Source organism: Mesoplodon densirostris, chromosome 2, assembly GCF_025265405.1.
Source record: "Mesoplodon densirostris isolate mMesDen1 chromosome 2, mMesDen1 primary haplotype, whole genome shotgun sequence".
Classification (NCBI taxonomy): Eukaryota; Metazoa; Chordata; class Mammalia; order Artiodactyla; family Ziphiidae; genus Mesoplodon; species Mesoplodon densirostris.
Genome location: NC_082662.1, coordinates 171,751,721 through 171,772,464, shown reverse-complemented (window position 1 = coordinate 171,772,464; position 20,744 = coordinate 171,751,721). Strand labels below are relative to the sequence as shown.

The 20,744-nt window shown below is 40.3% G+C and overlaps 2 protein-coding genes across 4 annotated transcripts in view; one reads left to right on the top strand and one right to left on the bottom strand.

Annotated features, from left to right (window-relative positions):
- Positions 1-20,744, bottom strand: part of TP53BP2 (tumor protein p53 binding protein 2) — a 193,791-nt gene that overhangs the window by 117,117 nt on the left and 55,930 nt on the right. The gene's annotated exons all lie outside the window — the stretch shown is intronic.
- Positions 15,277-20,744, top strand: part of FBXO28 (F-box protein 28) — a 30,435-nt gene continuing 24,967 nt past the window's right edge. For all 3 annotated transcript variants that reach the window (XM_060091383.1, XM_060091381.1, XM_060091384.1), the window contains exon 1: positions 15,277-15,563. In XM_060091383.1, the coding sequence (XP_059947366.1) occupies positions 15,297-15,563 (267 nt within the window). In that variant the 5' untranslated portion in view covers positions 15,277-15,296. The remainder of the gene's footprint in view (positions 15,564-20,744) is intronic.

The window sequence follows — 20,744 nt, the reverse complement described above, 5'->3', positions numbered from 1 at the left end:
TATGGGATTGGCAGATACATACTACCATATATAAAACAGATAAACAACAAGGATTTACCATATAGCACAGGGAACTATATTCAATATCTTGTAATAACTTACAATGGAAAATAATTTTTAAAAAGAATATATATATCAGAATCACTTTGCTGTACACCTGAAACTAACACTATATTGTAAATCGACTATATTTCAATTTTTAAAGCCAAAAGGAACTGAATTCAGTCAACAACCATGTGTGTGAAGTTGGAAGCTGATCCCTCCCCAGCTGAGCCTTCAGGTAACACCCTGATTTCAGCCTTTTAGGAAATTATATATATATATATTTTTTTTTTGAACACGCCGATGTGGGATCTTAGTTCCTGGCCCAGGGGTTGAACCTGTGCCCCCTGCAGTAGAAGCACGGAGTCTTAACCACTGGACAACCAGAGAAGTCCCAGCCTTATAAGAAATTCTGAAGCAGAGGACCCAGCTAAGCCCATCACAGATTTCTGACTCACAGTAACTATAAAATAATAAATATGTGTTGTTTTAATTTGCTAAAAGTTTGGGATAATTTGTTATGTAAGAATACACATAACTAATATACTGGCTACGTTGTGACTAAAAGACCATGATGTCCTGAACACAGAGAACCTAGAAGGTTAAACCAAATAAGTGGATTTCCTAAGTAATGCTAAGTAAATGAAAAAACTGAGATGGATCTGCTTAAGCAGAAAACTACTGGCATGAAGAGATTAAGTGACTTCCCTTAGATCAAACAGGAAGTAGTAAAGTGAAGATTTGAAGCCCCAGTGGCCAGAGTCCAGAACCTGTACAATAAAAATTCAAACTGCAAAACCACAAGATAACTGCCCAGGTCCCTTACTATCAAGGCGTTTCTCCCCCATAAGTTCTTATTTATATGCCTTTGTTTCCAAAGAGGATACAGAGTGTCTCAGTAATCCTACAATACACTGTAATAAAATTAAAATAAAATCTAGTGAGGAAATCAGAATGAAGAGACTATCAGGATAGAAAAAATAGAAGGAAGCTAGGAGGGCTTATTCACTGGGTAGAGGTGGGAGCCACAAATTCTGAACTCTGAATATTCAGGATTCTAGAACAGAAGAAAAAAATATGATCAATTACATGATGCACGGTGCTCTCCGAAGTTTAAAGCAATTTGTTGCACAGGAAAAGAACAACTATTAAAATCAGAGAAAATTTTTTTCCTGCAGGCTCTCACAAAGGAAATAGTGTGTAATATAGTCCTCAACAGCCACAAAAACATCTATAGGGAACAAAAATAATGTTAGCCAGCTTCCTGCTGATGGCTCAACACATGCACAGATTTTAGAGTAACTAGAAAAACGGATGCAATGCCTAGCTTCTCTCTCTTTCATTTTTTTTTTCTTTCTCAGTATTTTTTTTTGTTCCTCCTACTCTGATACCTGTTCTTTGGTAATTTGAGCATTAGAGAAAAAGCTGTGAAATCTTGGGCTGAAAATGAAAACCAAGTACAAAATCACTATGACCATTACTGTTATCATAAAGAGGAGGAGGAAGAGGAAGAAGAGGAAGATGTAGTTCCCTAAGTAAATCAACTGCTTCTTTCCTTTGGACAAACTAACCCTCCTCCATAGCTGTGTGCCCTGCATTCTGCCATCCCACTAGTCAAAATTTAAATGTGCTATTAGGACACATTAGATTCCAACACTTGTATGTTCTCCGTTTGCAGTTGCAGTATGATACTATTTGATTTCTTTGCTGTGAAAACTAAATCCTACAACAGCCCAGCTGGGAATGTCCTGCCTCTTGTAACGATTTGAAGTCTCTGGATAACCTATTTGAACACTCATTATTTCGTGGATCCCAATGACCCTATAAATGAAGCTATTATATGATTATGGAAGAACTATTAAAAATAATATCAGGAAGCCAAGGGATATAAAACAAAGACATGAGTAATTGCTTTGGCCTGTGATCGTTAAATGTTTGGTTTCCATAAAAGGACAAGCACTTTAAATCGAGCTGGGAGAGGCAAAACGCTGTACAACTTCTTCCCAGAATGTCCTTTGGCAGATCAATGCCAATAGTTAGCCATCTAATTTCCATGTGATTGTTAGAATAGACAAGCGATGGGACCTCCCTGGCAGTCCAATGGTTAGGACTCTGCACTTTCACTGCCGTGGCCCGGGTTCAATCCCAGGCTGGGGAACGAAGATCCCACAAGCCACCCCCTCGGACAAAAAAATAGACAAGTGATTCTCAAAGGTAAGGACCATCCCTCCACCCAAGATGGGGACTTCTCAGAATTTGGAGAAGTGAACTATGTAAGTTGAAATCACATTATAATGTTCTAATATTATTTTACATTGGAAAAAAGGAAAGTGTACATTTTCGATATGAAAATGTCTGAAAGTAATTCTCAACAAGCTCTTTGCTGCAGAGGACACAAAGAAGCACTGTTTCTCAAGGTCATAAGAAAGTAGGGGACATGGGGGCATGCCTCACTATGGACATACCCTGTAAATCAGTACAGGATCTGAGATTTCTATCGTTATCAACGAGGACACAGACCTAAAAGTTGAGAAACGTGCCAGACAGTTGACCATGAATGATTCATCTTTCTCTCCCCGGCACTTATCATTCCATTTACACAAAACTCCAGGACAAAAAAATCCAATCTGTGATTATAGAATGCATCCCAGTGGTTGCCTGGAGCGAGAGGTATGAGGAGTGGGAATTGACTGGGAAGGAACGCGAGGGAATCTTTTGGGGTGATGAAAATGTTCGGTTTCGTTTTTACTTTAATTAAAAAATATGTCATTGGGCTTCCCTGGTGGTGCAGTGGTTGAGAGTCCGCCTGCTGATGCAGGGGACATGGGTTCGTGCCCTGGTCCGGGAAGATCCCACATGCCGTGGAGTGACTGGGCCCGTGAGCCATGGCCGCTGAGCCTGAGCGTCCGGAGCCTGTGCTCCGCAACGGGAGAGGTCACAGCAGTGAGAGGCCCGCGTACCGCAAAAAAAAATAAAAATAAAAAAAATAATAAAGAATGAAATAATGCCATTTGCGATAACATGCATGGACCTAGAGATTTTCATTTCAAGTGAAACAAATCAGAAAGAGAAAGACAAATACCATATGATATCATTTATATGTGGAATTTAAAATATGACACAAATGAACCTATCTACAAAGCAGAAACAGACTCACAGACATAGAGAAGAGACTTGTGGTTGCCAAGGGGGAGGGGAGGTTGGAGAGAATGGATGGGTAGTTTGAGGTTAACACATGCAAACTATTATATATAGAATGGATAAACAACAAGGTCCTACTGTATGGCACAGGGAAATATAGTCAATATCCTATGATGAACCATTATGGAAAAGAATGTAAAAAAGAATGTGTACATATGTATAACTGAATCACTTTGCTGTACAACAGAAACTAACACAACATGATAAATCAACTATACTTTAATTTAAAAAAATTTTTTAAGCCCTTCTCACTGGGCTTCTGCTTTCTGAGATGTATCTGAATCAAGCAGATGGGATCTGAAGCACAATTGTTAGTTCAGACCCCATCAGATTCAGAAATATACCAGGCACCCCTAGTCTGCAGCTCCTGCCATCTCATTTTCTTTGAAAAATTCTTGACTTTAACTCCCATTCCATGCTCCCAATTCTGCCATCCACCCTCTCAGCTCTTGGCATCTTCTTTTCTGACATGCAATACATTGGCTTTGCTCCTTAACTCTGCCTTCACTTCCCAGTCTGGCTCTGATGCACTACTGTACCTGCTCCCCATACCTATGTCCTAACATGTGCCCCCACCAGTAGGTATGGAACAATGACCAGGGAACAATCAAGACATTAGAAATGCTGTATGTGGTGTTTCCATCCAAAGTTTTCAGGCTTTTCTCTCTTTTAAGCTTCAGAATCATTCTAGCTTGCTGTTTAGGGCTTGAGACTCCAAACCATGGTGTCACATTTCGATGAAGCCTAGGAAAGTATGAAGCAGTTATTAACGAGTCATGGACCATCATTTCTTTTGAAGCCTCTGTAGGTAGGAGTCTCTAGTTAGGCTTGAATCAGAACCACTTTTGATCTTGAAGCTTTGTAGATCAGGATCTGCCTTGGGGAATAATGTCCTTCAGACTTCACACTGCTGTGGCTCACACTGGTGACAACTCCTCTACCACTGCCCAACCCTTGCAGACATTAAAGAGGTGACCCCCACATTACATTCCAATGACTAAGAACTGTAAAAACCCCCCTCCACTCTGCATCATGATCATTTAATCTAATTCATTGGATATTTGTTAGCATCTACTCTGCCAATGCACCATGCCGGCTACTCGAGGCATACAAAGAAAAATGAGACAAGTTTGCTTTGAAAAGAATTACAAATCCAAGTTTAAGGGGGAAAAAATCAAAAGTATTTATCAAAAAAAGTGGGGTGACCTATTCCCCACAATGCTTTATGAAAATCACAGAAGTAGAGGCCAGTGCCTGAAAGCCAGAGAAAAGAAGAGTTCTTAAATAGTTAACTGATGAGAAAATCTGAGTTCTAACAGTACTATGAACCTGAGTACACAATTATGCAATCTAAAAACAGCAGCTTCCTCATAGATTATCCCATGGGAGTTGGGGTGGGAGGACACATAAATATAGAAAAGCCACTCTGTAGCATGCCTAAGGAATAGGTGTGGAGCTTATTTACAGTGAAGACTCTCAGAGTTTCTGATTTGGTAGATCTCAGATAAGTCCTAGGAAACTTCATTTTTAACAACCCGCTCCAGATTCTTCTGATGCAAGTTTCTGACCACAATTCTGAGACACGCTGACCCATACCAACAGGAGATAGGGACAGATCATGTCTAGCTGTCCCAACACTTAATTGGAATATTGAGATTCAAATATCCTGCTACCCTGCTATCAACTCATCATCTCTCACCATCCTTCATTAAAATGTTGTCTGAATGTGCAATAAAGGGCCTATAGCAAGTGAAGGAGCCTGACATTTAAGCTTTCTTTGCTTTATGGTAAATCCACTTATGTGAAGAAGTGAACCATGGAGTCAAGAAGGTGGAGTCCCATGGTGAGACTAGTTTCCTTAAAAGAGGAACAAGATAGCCAACTCTCTGCTCTCCACCATGTGAGGATACAACAAAAAGATAAGCATCCATAAACCAGGAAGTGTTCCCTAACTAGACACCAAATCTGCCAGAACCTTGATCTTGGATTTCTCAGCCTTCAGAACTGTGAGAAATAAAGGAGTTTTTTTGTTTAAACCAAAAAAGAAAAAAAAAAAAGAAGAAGAAGAAGAAGTGAGCCATGGAAACATCTAGGTAAAGGACTTTCCAGGGAGAGGGAATGACCTTGAGGCAGGAGAATGTTGGGCGTGAGGCGAGTAAGAGGCCATGTGTCTGAAGCATAAAAGTGATGAGGAGAGCAGTAAACAATGAGGTCAGAGCTGTCATGGGGCCAGAGTTTGTCAGGTCTTGTTGGCCTTTGTAAGGACTTTAGCTTTTACTGACTAATGGAAACTATGAAGAGGAGAGATGGGATCTGACTTATGTTATAGTAGGGTCACTCTGGCTGCTGGGTTGAGAATAGATGAGGGAAGATGCAGGAACACCAGTTAAGCAGCCATTACAGTAACCCAGGCAAGAGGTGATGGTGGCTTGAACAAGCAGTAGAAGTGGTGAGAAGTGGAATATTCAGAATATATGCTGAAGGTAGAGCCTACAGGACTTGCTGATGGATTAGATGTGGGCTGTGAAAGAGAAGGGTTAAGAATGACTTCAACTCAGGGGTGCAGGGTTTCTTTTTGGAGTAATAAAAATGTTCTCAAATTGATTGTGGTAATGGTCACCCAACTCTGGGAATACACTAAAAGTCATTGAATTGTACACTTTAAATGGGTGACGTATGATATTTAAATTATATCTTAATACAACTGTTTTTTTTAAAATGACTTCAAGGTTTTGGGTCTGAGCAAGAGGAAGAATGAAGTCACCATTCATTGAGATGAGGAACACTGTGGAAAGAGCAGGTTTGACGGAGCTCAGTTGGGGATACAGTCATTTGGAGATGTACTAAATTTGAGATGACTATTAGACATCCAAATGGAAATATTCCTTAGGCAGTTGGATATTTAAATCTCAAGTTCACAAGAGTGGATGGGGCTGGAGATATGTTTGTTTTAGAAGGCAATAGATGAGACCACCTAGAGAGTGAATATAGATAATAAAGAGAAGAAGGCCAATGACTGAGCCCTGAGACACCCCAATATTAGGAGATCGGGGAAATGAAGAGAGAATGAAAGAAGAGGCAAGTCGGGTAGAAGGAAAACAGGATGATGTATGACCTGAAAGCCAGGCACAGCAAGTATTTTAAAGAGGGTAGAACAACCTTCTCAAATGCCTTTGACAAGTCAAGTAAGATGAGAACTAAATATTGGCCATTGGATTTAGCAATGTGTAGCTCCTGGAGACCTTAATAAGAGCAATTTTGAAGATGTGGCCAGGGTAAAAGCCTGATTGGAGCGGAATCAAGAGAGGATATAAGAAGAGAAATTAGAGGCAGGAAATGTGGCCAACTCAAGAAGTTTTGCAGTGAAGGGAAGGAGAGAGATGGAGTAGTAGCTGCAAGGATATGTGAGGTCAAGAGCTGTTTTTTGGTTTTTTTTTTTAAGATGGGAAAACTAATGGTATGTGTGTATGCTGAGGAGAAATATTAGGTAAAGAGAGAAATTTTAATGGAGAGAAAGGAAAATTGCAGGAGTGATTCCCTGAGTAGAGGAGGGAAGGTGGGATCTACTAGGGAAGCAGAAAGGTTAGCCCTCTCTGGGAACTAGAAAATTCATCCAAAGTAACAAAAGAGAAGGCAGAGTACATGGGTAGGTACAGGTCAGTGGGTACATGTGGGATGAGTGCTTGTGGAAGTTCTCTTTTGATTGCTTCTATTTTGTCACTGAAGTAGTTAAGAAGACAGATCAATAACAACGCAGGTGGAGAGGTGGAGGAGTACTGAAGGTTTGAGAAGAGAGGAGAAGCTGTGAAATAATCATTAGAAAAAATGGTAGAGGAAGTGAACTTGGGAAATGTACAGTGATTGTAGAGCAGCAGTAAGGTTCACCTGAGGGTCATGATCATGAATTTAAAATGAGAACAGTCAACATGGTTACTTTTTTTTTTTCTTTTTGGCAGCCACGTTCAGCTCTCTACTGCAGGCAGAAGTAAGTAGAGAGTTGGATCTAGCCACACTTTAACCATATTAATACCATAGTTTAGCCAGAAGCATGATAAAGTGAGAAAGGGCAAGCGAGTAGAGGATTTCTACAAGGGAGTAAGGATAATGACTATCAATGGAATTTGAGCAGAGTTAGGCAGGAAGCCATGTTATGAGAAGGTTGAGGGACAGGAGAAAAACTAGCGTGATCAATGGAGGTAGGTCCCAGTGGGTTCAGACGATTATTAACACTGAGGTATTAGAGAGAGTGAGCTGCAAAGATAGGAGGAGATGGCCAGAGACTGGGATGTTGTAAACATATATAAAAAGTTCCAGTCACTGACAATGACAAGGTCTACCACATGACTATGAGAGTAAGTAGCTGAGATAGAATGGAAGACAAGACCACTGGGGGCAGAGGGGAGGTCAGAGAAGGTGTATTAATCAGGTTTCTTATTTTCTATATTTTACGATGCTTAGACATCTTGGGGCATTTCAACCTGGGGAAGGACTGCCTCTCCCAGGATTTGCATATTCCTAGAGATAGAAAACAACTTGCCTTTGAACATGTCTTTGATATGCACACCAACCAATTCAGAGTCCAACCACCTCCTTTTACCAGCCTCTGTCAGTTCAGAACACTATCCCCTTGCCCTAAATCACCCCGGAGCCAAGTACAGGACAACTAGAGACAACCTGGTAGCCCAGAGCCTGCTGAAATTATTCAAGCTATCCAATCCTAAACTTGGTCAACTTGCCTATCTCGCTTCACCCATTCCTTCCCCCGAAAAACCACAATAAACGCCCTGGGCCATACTTTCCCCTCTGTTCCTTCTGCCTCATAGCTGATCGTGGTGCTTCCCCACATGATTTCACATGGAATGTGTGTGTGTGTGTGTGTGTGTGTGTGTGTGTGTGTGTGTGTGTGTGATGCGGTGGCCCCTTCCTCTTGGGAATTATAAGTAATAAACTCTCCTTTCAAGGTAGTTGTCTCTATGTCTGTCGTCTTACTATACCTGATTAAAACAAAATCCTGGATACATTTAAAAACAGAGCATAGGGCTTCCCTGGTGGCGCAGTGGTTGAGAGTCCGCCTGCCGATGCAGGGGACACGGGTTCGTGCCCCGGTCCGGGAAGATCCCACATGCCACGGAGCGGCTGGGCCCGTGAGCCATGGCCGCTGAGCCTGTGCGTCCGGAGCCTGTGCTCCGCAACGGGAGAGGCCACAACAGTGAGAGGCCCGCGTACCACAAAAAAAAAAAAAAAGAAAAAAAAGAATATAGAAATGGCAAATATAAGGAGCAGCCATATCCTTTGAACTAAGACACAGCAGTGCCGAAGAAACGCCTCCAGGCCTGAGACCCAGACCTTGCTGGAGGGCGCAGCTGTGTCTCACTGGACAGCAGAGAAGTTGAGGTTGTGTTGTGCTGTGCTGGCAAAACTTGCTGGAAATAATCCACCCTCTGAGACTTTACTGAAAGTGGAAAGCTGTTCTCCGGGAGGTGTCTCACCAGAGGCACCTTACTACAAAACCATCCGAGGGAGGAGGAGGTGCCAGGGAGAGCTGGTGTCCACGGGGTGCCCCTAACTACGATGCAGTGCAGGAGATGGGGCAGGAGAAGCCACCCGCGTGCTTGCTGCAGGAGCCTGCCAAGCAAGCACACTGGAACCAGTAAGAAAACCCTTTCCTGTGGCAACATCTCTCTGGGAAGGAAAAATATTTACAGGGCCCATATCTGTTTTCACAAAGCAGTCAAAAAGGGTGAATTTAGAGCTCAGAGGCAATAAACTGATAATTGGCACAAGGATTTCAAAAGAATTAAGAACAAAAATAATCCCCACTAGTCTACAGAATTAAAGCCCAAAATCCTGTACACACGTGCACTTTCCTGATCTTCTGGTTGTTTACATAGTTGGTGTTATTTGCTCTTACTGTTCCTCTTGTTTGAAATGTCCTCATACCCTTTGTCACTTTTTAATTAAGAAAGCGTCCGCAAGTATCCCAATACCATCATCCTTCTAGGTAAAGCTGAAATGTAACCTCTGAGAAGTTTTCCCTGATCCTTTAAGTTGGAACTAACTACTACTTACATGTTCCTATAATTTTTGTTTACACACTTTTCTAATGGCAGGAGAAAGCTGAATCACTTTGTATGAAAAACAGTCCATGAAATTAAACTTTTCTTTCCAAATAAACTTTAGAAACACTGTATATGAGGAAATAAGGAGATGCCAGTCAAGCCAGCCAGGTCAATGCAATCAGTTCAGTGGATTCATGTGGTAACCAATGTTGCAGTCAGATTCACTTCCTCTCAGGGATGTGAAACATCATTTACATTAGTATCTTCCCGGTGCCTTATCCATCTAGCAAGCAATAAGCACTTGCTGAATTGAAAGTTTGGTGGGCTAACTTTCCCTAGAGTCAAAGCTTTAAATTAAAAAAAATGTATCTAATAATAGAATTTCAGACATGTGCCATGACAGGAAACTACTCATCTAGTCCAAAAATGTGTCTTAAAAAAAATAGTAAAAGAAAAATAAAGTTGGAGGTCTTACACATTCTGATTTCAAAATTTATTACAAAGTTACAGTAATCAAAACAGGGTGCTACTAGCATAAAGACAGGCATGTAGACCAAAGGAACAGAATAGAGAGCCCAGAAGTAAACCCACTCATATGTGGTCAAATGATCTATGACAAGGGTGCCAAGATCATTTAATGGAGAAAGGACAGGCTCTTCAACAAATGATGCTGGGAAAACTGGATATCCACATGCAAAAGAATGAAGTTTGACCCTTACCTTGTACCATATACAAAAATTAACTCAGAATAGAGCAAAGACCTAAATGTAAGATCTAAAACTATATATCTCCAAAAAAAATAGGCAATAGCTTCATGACGTTGGATTTGGCAATGATTTCTTGTATATGACACCAAAAGCACAGGCAACAAAAGAAAAAATAAGTAAGTGGGACTACATCAAACTTAAAAACCTCTGTATATCTAAGGACACAATAAACAGAGTGAAAAGACAACCTACAGAACGCGAGAAACTATTTGCAAATCATTTACCTGAAAAAGGGTGAATATCCAGAACATATAAAGAACTTCTACAACTCAACAACAACAAAAACAATTAAAAGCTGAGCAAAGGCCTTGAATAGTCATTTCTCCAGAGACGACATATGAATAGCCAACAAGCATCTGCTCAATATCACTAATACTTAGGGAAATGAAAACTAAAACCATAAGGAGATATCACCTCACACTCATTAGGATGGCTACTATCAAAAAAAAAAAAACCCAGAAAATTACAAGTGTTGGCAAGGATATGGAGAAATTGGAACCTCTGTGCACTGTTGTTGGGAATGTAAAGTACTGTTGTTGCTATGGAAAACAGTATGGTGGTTCCTCAAAAAGTTAAAAATGAAAATACCATATGATCCAGCAATCCTACTTTTGAGCATATATCCAAAAGAACTGGACGCAGGATCTTGAAGAAATATTTGCATACCCATTTTTATAGCAGCATTATTCACAGTAGCCAAGAGGTAGAGGCAACTCAAGTGTCCGTTGATGAATAAACAAAATGTGGGATATACATACAATAGAATATTATACAGCCTTAAAAAGGAAGAAAATCTTGACACACGCTACAACATGTATGAAACTTGAGGACATTATGCTAAGAGAAATAAGCCAGTTCACAAAAAGACAAGCACTGGAATGATTCCATTTACATGAGGTGTCTAGAATAGTCAAATTCATAGAAACAGATAGTAGCATGGAGGTTGCCAAGGGCTGGGGGCAGGGAGGAATGGGGAGTTGTTGTTTAATGAGCACAGAGTTTCAGTTTTGCAGGATGAAAGTGTTCTAGAGATTGCACAACAATGTGAATATTCTTAACACTACTGAACTGTACTTTTAGAAATGGTTAAGATGACAAATTTTATGTTTTTTCTTTACTGCAATTAAAAAGGAAAAAAATACATGGTTAATTAGAATCCATAGAAACCCTCAAAACTCTTTTTCGTTAGTCTATGAGTTCACCCTTCTTTCTATATGTTACAAATCTGCTAACAAATAGGAAAAACAATGTCTGGTTTTAGTTTCCTCTTTTCACATATAAAGTCCATCTTCCTGTGGAGGTGCCACTGAATAGCTTAGCCCCCAGCATACCTCACTGCACCCAACCCAATCCTATCCTCTCAGAACACATCTTAACCAGGAAAGCAGATGGATAATGGGGCCAGGATAATGTACAGTGACTATACTACATTACAGTAAATTGACTTGAACATCTTTAATCTAAGGAATTCTAAAGTCCACCCATTTGCTATCTCAGCTCATCCTCATATGAACTTTGTGAAATAAAGAAGGAAGGTAATATTACTCTCTCATTAAATATGAAACTAGAAACACACAGATCTTAAGATGCGTAGGTCCATCCTGTACTAGAGATCATTATCCTGCAACGATCCTATGGTACACAGATGGTGTAAAAACTACATTTAGAAGTCAGAACTCCCAGAAGTTCAAATATCTGTTTTAGTTACAAGTATTTGTTTTGATTGGGAAACATCTCTAAAACAAGCATTGGTTTCAATAATTGAAACAAAGCAATCATTTGTTTTGAAACTTTCTCTTTTAAAAAAAATATGTAGGGAACATAGGGGCACAGATCCAATATACATAAACAGAAGACAAGTTAAATGGGCTTACTGGCAGGAAGTGGTTTAAATTGTTTCCAAAGTTTTATTCTGTTGTTTAGATCAGGGGTCAGCCTGGCCTAGATGTTAACTAGTTGACCACATGTGGAGAGATAAGGGAACAGGAAGACTTTTCACAGGTCCATTTCAAACAAAACAAAACTGCATATAACTCGTGGATTTATCCAATAGATGAAGGGAGTGATGATTCACTTCTTAAAGGATTTTCCTTTTTTTAACATTTATTTATTTTTGGCTGTGTTGGGTCTTCGTTGCTGTGTGCGGGCTTTCTCTAGTTGCAGTGAGTGGGGGCTACTCTTCGTGTGACACGTGGGCTCAGTAGTTGTGGCTCGTGGGCTCAGTAGTTGTGGCTCATGGGCTCTAGAGCGCAAGCTCAGTAGTTGTGGCACACAGGCTTAGTTGCTCCGCGGCATGTGCGACCTTCCCGGACCAGGGCTCAAACCCATGTCCCCTGCATTGGCAGGCGGATTCTTAACGACTGAACCACCAGGGAAGCCCCTAGGGGTTTTCTTTATAAAGATAAAGCACGATTCCATTTACAGAAATTCAATCTCAATCCAACCTACCATCAAAGTATATAACTCTAATAAAGCAAGGTAGAAAATGAACTCATTTCAGATAAAATTGTAACAGGTTCTATGAAGATATAGCAATACCCTAGGTAGAAAAATGAAATTACAATATATTAGTGGAGATAAAGTTAACAGATTACAAATATGCACATACTTAGGCATACTTGAATGCTAAGCAATCCTAGGGTAGAGGAACTAAAGAAGTAACGTCAAAGAATTCTATGATCTGCAACAATGATGGGTAAAATGACCAATAGTTTACATACCCATGAATGGGGAAAGGACGCCAATTCTAACAAGCTAACCACTACCACCACCTCCAGTTCATCTCCTTGCTTTAGTTGCCACTCCCTTTCCTTTAGCCCTTAGTCATGCCTAGCTTCTGCTGCAGTTTCTACCATGCAACAATTAGATTCCAAACCAAAGCAGGAAAAGAAAGGACACATTGCAAACTTAAAGATTAAAGACCCAGGGCTTCCCTGGTGGTGCAGTGCTTGAGAGTCCGCCTGCCGATGTCCCCTGCCGGGACACGGGTTCGTGCCCTGGTCCGGGAAGATTCCACATGCCGTGGAGCGGCTGGGCCCGTGAGCCATGGCTGCTGAGCCTGCGCGTCCGGAGCCTGTGTTCCGCAACGGGAGAGGCTACAACAGTGAGAGGCCCGCGTACCGCAAAAAAAAAAAAAAGATTAAACACCCAGAACGAAAGACAGAAAGCTTCAAAATTTAGTGATTTGTGCACCTTTAATCCTTGTCACAGGATAGTACAAGGATACGTAATGTACAACGTGAGAAATATAATTAACACTGCTAGAGGTGATATATGAAAGCTGTTAAGAGAGTAAATCCTAAGAGTTCTCACCACAAGAAAAAAAATGTTTCTATTTCTTTAATTTTGTATCTATATGAGATGATGGATGTCCACTAATCTTACTGTGATAATCATTTCATGATGTATGTAAGTCAAGTCATTATGTGTACACATTAAACTTATACAGTGCTGTCTGTCAACTATAGCTCCAGAAAACTGGCAGGAAAAAAAAAAAAGATAGTACAAACTCTCATATGCTCTTCATCTGGATTCAGCAATTGTTAACATTTATCATATTTGCTTTATTAATCTCATTCTCTATCTATCTACATATTGAACCATTTAAGAGCAAATTGAGATATCATGCTCCTTTACCCCTAAACACTTCAACGTGTATTTCCTAAGAAGAAGGACATTCGCTTATGAGACTGCAATAAAATTATCCAAATCAGGAAACTTAATATGATTACAATATTATTATCTAACATATATTCTATATTCAAATTTTGCCAATTGTCACAGTAATGTTCTTATTGCTCTTCTTCCTACTCCATGATCCAATCCAGGATCACCCATGTTTAGTTAGTTATCTTGTTGCTTTCATCTCTTTTAATCTGGTAAAATTTCATAGTCTTTGTCTTTCATGACATTAACCTTTTTTAAGACGACGGGATAGTTACCTAGATTTGTCTACCTCAAATACAGGTTATGTATTTTTTGGTAGGAATACCACATTATGTTATGTCCTTTTTAAGATAACACATCAGGAACTGTATAATATCCATTTCCCCCCATAACTCATGATGTTAATTTTGATCATTTGGTGTGGTGGTGTTCACCAACTTTCACTATTGTAAACCTTTTTATTTTGTAATTGATATGTAATTTATGGGGATTATTTTGAGACTATGTAAATATTATATTCCACATCACACCTTTACTTTCTAGTTTTAGCATCTTTTGATGATTCTTGCCTAAATCAATTTTTTATGTTATTTATTTATTTTTTTTTTGCAGAACGCGGGCCTGTCACTGTTGTGGCCTCTCCCGTTGCGGAGCACAGGCTCCGGACGCGCAGGCTCAGCGGCCATGGCTCACGGGCCCAGCCGCTCCACGGCATGTGGGATCTTCCCGGACCGGGGCACGAACCCATGTCCTCTACATAGGCAGGCGGATTCTCAACCACTGCGCCACCAGGAAAGCCCCTAAATCAATTTTTTATTGAGATACAATTCACGTATTATAAAATTCACTATTTGAAAGTGTACAATTCATTGGTTTTTAGTGTATTCACAAAGTTGTGCACCGATCACCATTATCTAATTCCAGAACATTTTCGTTACCCCAGAAAGAAACCTTTCACCCCTTAGCAGTCATTCTCCTTTCCTTTGCTCTTTCCAGCCCCTGGGAACCACTAATCTACTTTCTGTCTTTGTCGATTTGGCTATTTCAGACGTTTCATATCAACGGATTCATACAATATGTGATCCTTTGTGTCTAGCCTCTTTAATTGAACATGTATTCAAAGTTCATTCATATGGTAGTTTTAATCAATCCCTCATTCCTTTTTACCTAAATCAATTATTACTATGGTTCTTGAAAAATGATGATACTCTACATCATTCCATCGACACTTACTAGTTAACATAATTTTTATCTCCCTTTATCAGGAAAGCACTTTAAGAAAATTGGAAGCACTTTAAGAAAATTGCACGATGAAGTTAATTTTAGACAGGGTTCCCTTGCCCTCAAGTCGTTTCCAATCTTAGAAGAAAGGGCTTACAAAGACTATCTTTCTTCTCTACTTCCCACTTGAACAAGCAGCAATGTGTCTCTCTCCGTCTGTCATCCACGGGCTCCTCCCCCTTCTCCAGGTGCCCCTCCCCGGCGGCTCAAGAGGCGGAAGTGACGCACCGGAAGAGTCCCTCTTCCCCTTGCAGTGGGAGGAAAGAATCAAATCCCCAAGATGGCGGCGGCGTCGGAGGAAAGGATGGTGGAGGAAGGAGGCGGTGGCCACGGCGACGGCGGCTCCCCTTCGGCCATCGGCTCTACCCAGCGACTGCCCCCACCTCCCCCGCCCCAGCCCCCGCAGCCGGGGTCCCAGGCTCCCCCGGCCCCGGCGCTGGCTCCGGACCAGCTGCCTCAAAACAACACGCTCGTGGCGCTGCCCATCGTAGCCATCGAAAACATCCTCAGCTTTATGTCCTACGATGAAATTAGCCAGCTCCGCCTGGTGAGGCCCCCACGGGACCCCCGCCGCCCTCTCCGCCGGGCCGAGGTTTGGGGAGGGCCCGAGAGGGAAAGAGCGTTCCCCGGGGAGGGAGCCCCTTGGGAGCCGCAGCCGGCGCCAGAGCACCGAGTGCGCCCCTCCCGCCCCAAAGTCTCTGTCGGGGCCGGTCCGCGGGTCTTGTCCGGATTTTGCCCTTGCTTTGGGGCTGGGGGCGACTGCCTGCGGGAACTTGGCCTTGGGGGGCTCCGTGCCCCCCACCCGGAAGCGGGGCCGCGGCCGGGGAGGCAGCGGGAGCTGGGCTTCCCACCTCCTTCCGACCTGAAAGTGGACGCCGGAGGGGTCTCGCCACCTGCCTTTTGTATATCACCCTCCAGCCCCCGGCCGGAGTTGGGGGGCCAGCACTCCGAAGTAGTCGAGATGATCCCAGCCAGGTTTGGTTTGTCTGCGAGAATAACGTATTGTTCCCCCGCCCCCCCCCCGCCAAGTTTTCTTGTTGCAGAAAATAAAGTCGGATCGGTCGGTCCTCCCAAAAGCCGGTAGAGGTTTGGAGGAATTGGAACGTAACCTCAACCCCAGCGCCCTAGTTGACCAGTAAAGTAGAGCCCTGAGAAGTGACTATTCCGGCTTTGCCTCACCCCTGATACTTCCCACCCATAGTGAAGCAACTTGCCCCTTGAGAAGGTTTTTTTTTTCTTTCCTGCAGTTCGTTTTCTAACTAGTGATTTACGCCCACCCGCCAGCTTTAGGAGAGGTTTTATACCTTAAAATCACAGTAGTTCAGTCCATGATTTATGAAAATAAATTGCCATTGGGATTTTCTTCATTCCAGAAGTTTCACTGAAGGTTTGATGAATATCTTAGGTCAGTCAGGTATTTTGCTTCCTTTCAGTGAATTTAAGTGGTAAGGAAATTGAAGGAGGTGGACATTTTGAAATGATTGCAGACCGATTCTGTGTGGAAGCTAAATCTGTGGTCGTGTTGTTTTTAAGAGGACAAAGACATATTGCTGAATGTGCTGTGTATAGCATTTTCTTAATAATCAATATGCCATATTTTAGGTGTACACCTCCAATCTAAAATTGATTATAATTGTATTTCTGAAAGTATACTTATTTTTTAAAGGAAGCTTGTAAATATTCATTCAAACTGGTGGACAGTTGTTGGGTTTTTTTCTTGTCAACATAGCACATTAACCATGCCAGTCTGCAGGATGGAAAATTCTTCATTTGAAAAGTGATATTTCAAAATGATTGTCCCTTAATTTCCAGGACATGTCATCCAGAATTTCTTGTAGAATCTTAAATATTCCTTCAAATTTTTATAAAGGATGATGTTTGATCAGAATTCATGGTATACATTCCTGGTGTCTGGAAATTGGCCATAGCATTTGATTGAATTGAGCCTTTCAGCCAGACAATGCCTTTGTAAAGCTTGGGATGTTCACAGTTCTGTTTTATAAGTGTTGAGGAGAACTGGGTGGGGGGGTTATTCATTTGTTGGTCATTTTATTTTTTTAAAAATTAAAAACGTTTTTAAAGGGGGGAAAACCAGCCTGTCCTAGGGGACAAAGTTAAAAACACACCCCACAATTTATTAGTAAATGACATCTCTTTCAAGTGAAGTATTCAGCTGCATTCTTAATTTTTAAGCAGTTATCTATTCTAGTGTTTTAAAGATACAAATTTGTAGTTTCAAAGATTTTTTCCATAAGGAGTCCCTTACCACCCCTCCACTCCTACCCCCCAAAAAGATTCTGCTGCCAGTTTTACATCTTAAAGATGTTTTTTTTCCTCTGCTTTAGTAATGGGGAACTATTTCTTATTCCTTTCTTAATGTTAATGGATAATTCTTAGATTAAATGGATAATCTTTTGTGGGGATTTGGAAGTGTCTTTGGTTGTAGATTCATTGGTTTGATGTCATAAGGTACAATTCAAGTAACATGAAAGATTCTTTCTTGCCACTAGATGTCAGCATTAATTTAATTACGATCGTTTAATGAAATTGGCTGCCTAGAGATAGTGCTTGTTAGGTACTTTACATGCCTTTTCTCATTTAAGTGACCATTTATACCTAAATGCTGTTTGCCGGAAAATCAGTAGCAGTGTGTGTGCTGCTATCTGGCATATAAATTACGTAGTTCCTTGAGTGGAGTTAGGTTGGATATAATTGGAAGAGAGTGATATTAATTAAGAACAGAATTGGTTTCCATAAAGCTAAATGTCAACTCTTCATTGGTTGATGAGCTAGTTTATTTTTCAGATGTTTCTTTTTTTTCTTCCTTCCCAATTTACTTGCCTTATTAGGACCTCAGTCATAACTATTGTTAGCACCTAAATTAGAGGACAGGTGCTTGATCCACTTAACTACTCTGTATTTTCTTGAAAAGATTTGCTCTAAGTTGAAATGACTAAATAACATTTTTCAATTACTTGTGCAGTTTAGTTGATAATTTGCTTCCTGTTGCCATGAATTATTGAAGTTTGACTCTCCAGTTATTTCCAAGGGACTGTCCAAATGCCTTATTAAATTGGATTTTGTTTTGTTTTTTCTGCCATTGACTATTTGCTCCAAAATGTACATGGAACTTGGAAATCCTGGTTACATAAAAATAACTCTTTAAATATTTAACTTCTCCAATATATTTAAAATTAATTGGATGAACACAACTTTTGAAATGACAAAACATGTACTTTGAGTTGTTCTGCCAGTAAATCACACAAATTTGTGCTGATGCAGCATTAGATTGTCACCTAGGCCTCCTTGGCAGGTATGAGAGTTTTTGAAACAAGTGGCACAGGTTAAGAAGTGAGGTCCTACAGCTAGTTACAGAGCAGATCAAAGCTAACTTTAAACGTATAACTTTGACTCATGAGTACAGTGTTGTCGCTCACTGAAAAAATGAGTATGGGAGGCTTTTTAAAAGTTGTCTTAGGGAATTCCCTGGTGGTCCAGTGGTTAGAACTCCCGCTTTCACTGCAGGGGGTTGGGGTTCAATCCCTGGTTGGGGAACTGAGATCCTGGAAGCTGCGTGGCACAGCCAAAAAAAAAAAAAAAGTTGTTTTAGAGAGATCCTATCATACTTTCTCCTCTGTGATTCTATTGGAGCTCCTATAAATTTAATGGAATCCTATTAGTGGTTCAGGACAAATTTGACTAAAAGTTAAATTCAGAAGTCCTGCTTATTATCTGGAATGAAATTTTCCATTTGGTAACAAGGTACATAAATATATGCTTTTGTCTCAAGATATTTCTCTGAAGCACTCTATCTAGTTAAGTCTATTACCCATTTCTAGTTCCTTTCACATCTTTTCTTCAAATGTGTTTGAAAACTTCAGTTGTAGAGAGGGTTGATTGGTAGAAAATACCAATCAGAAGAAGAAAAATGGGAAACCATTACTTGTTTTTTTAAGTAGGCAAGCTGTCTTCCTCCTATCTCTTGCTCTATACCAGCAGTTCTCAAATTTTTTTGTCTCGGGACCCCTTTACACTCTTAAAAATTATTGAGGACCCTAAGAGCTTACCTTTGAAAAGTCTAGAAAACACAAGAATACGCAATGCATCACCCTTAGCTGTCATCACATGTCATGTTACCTCTAGAAAAGTCTGCTGTATCTTGTGAGAGAATAAGCATGAAAATGGCAAATAACATCTTAGTATTATGAAAATAGTTTAGCTTCGCAAACTCTTGAAAGGATCTTGGGAATCCCAAGGGTCACGTACTTTGAGGACCACTGCTCTGTATCGCTGTATTATAGAAAATACACTCTGCGTTGCTGGGGGTTTTTTTCCCCCACCATGTCATCATCAGGTTATTGATTTTATTAACAGGTACTTAAGTATAGGTAAGAAATTATAATAATTGGGGGACAGTTCACTCCTGCACAGTCTCAAAGCAAAGGTGTTCAGTCAGTAACCCTGTCCACAGTATCTTCATTGAGACAACGTAAACACCTTCCTTGAGCACATTTACAAAGCACTAGGACAACAAATGCATAGTAGTAAATACAAGAATGTTGAGGCTAATCAGGAGAGGCTTCCTCAAGATCATGAATTTTCATCCAGTCAGAGATAGAAGAACATTCCCAGCAGAAAAAAAGGCATGTAATTATCCTAATTGTTTTGCTCAGGCTAATATTAAAATAAATTTACATTTTCTTTCCAAGTGAATATTTAGGGAGGACACCCAGAGAATTTTTAATTTGTTGTAATTTTATCAGCAGACGATTGAGAATTAACTCTGTGTCTCTCTGTATATAGTATTGTATCTTAAACAATCCATGCCAGGTAGATAGAATTTTTTTTATAAAAAATTAAAGTATTCTTACGAAAGAGGGGGCAAGTTGTATCAATATTTTTAATAGGTAAGGGAAATTAAGAGGAGTTCACTGAAAAAACAAATAGGCCTGGCTCATTCATTGTTCATTTTTTAAATGATTTTATCACCTGTCATTAACTGTTTGCCACATTTGCTGTATCTCTTTCACTTGTATGCTTATTCACCATTAGAAAGTAAGGTGCAAATATAATGACATTTACCCCTGAATAGTTCTTCTATATAATCACAATATCATCACTTCCAAGGGATTTAATATTACATTTTATATTGTTTTTTTATACCTCGGAGGGGTTGGGGAGGGAGTTAAGGTTCTTAAATCTAATAATACATTAGACTCTTTAATCTAGAACATTCCTCCCACTTTTTCACTATTTTCATTCTTTCATGACTTTTTGAAGAATCCAGCCTAGATGGCTTGTCAAATATTCTACACAGCAGATTTGTCTGATTGAGAGGATTATAGGAAGATCTTGGTTTAGCTCCATCTCTAAACTTTAGTAGTGTAGTAAGAACCCCCCACTAATGTCCTTAAAATAAAGAAGTCCTACTTTCTAGACTAGTGCCAACAGTTTCTATAGCAGTGGAGTATTATTTGAGACTCTAATCAGTTGAGAATAATTAGGATAATCATTTTGATCTGTATAGCTACTGATCACTAAATTTTAAAAGATACAAATCAGAAGACCTGGATTCTTTTTTTTTTCCCCCACATAGCTTGGTTTTTATTGAGGTGCTGTCCTAGGCACTTCTCCAATCCTTCAAATAATCTTGTGCAGCCAATACAAAAAAATGAGGAAACTGAGAGTAATCCATATTAGATTAAAGTCCATATTAGACTGATACATA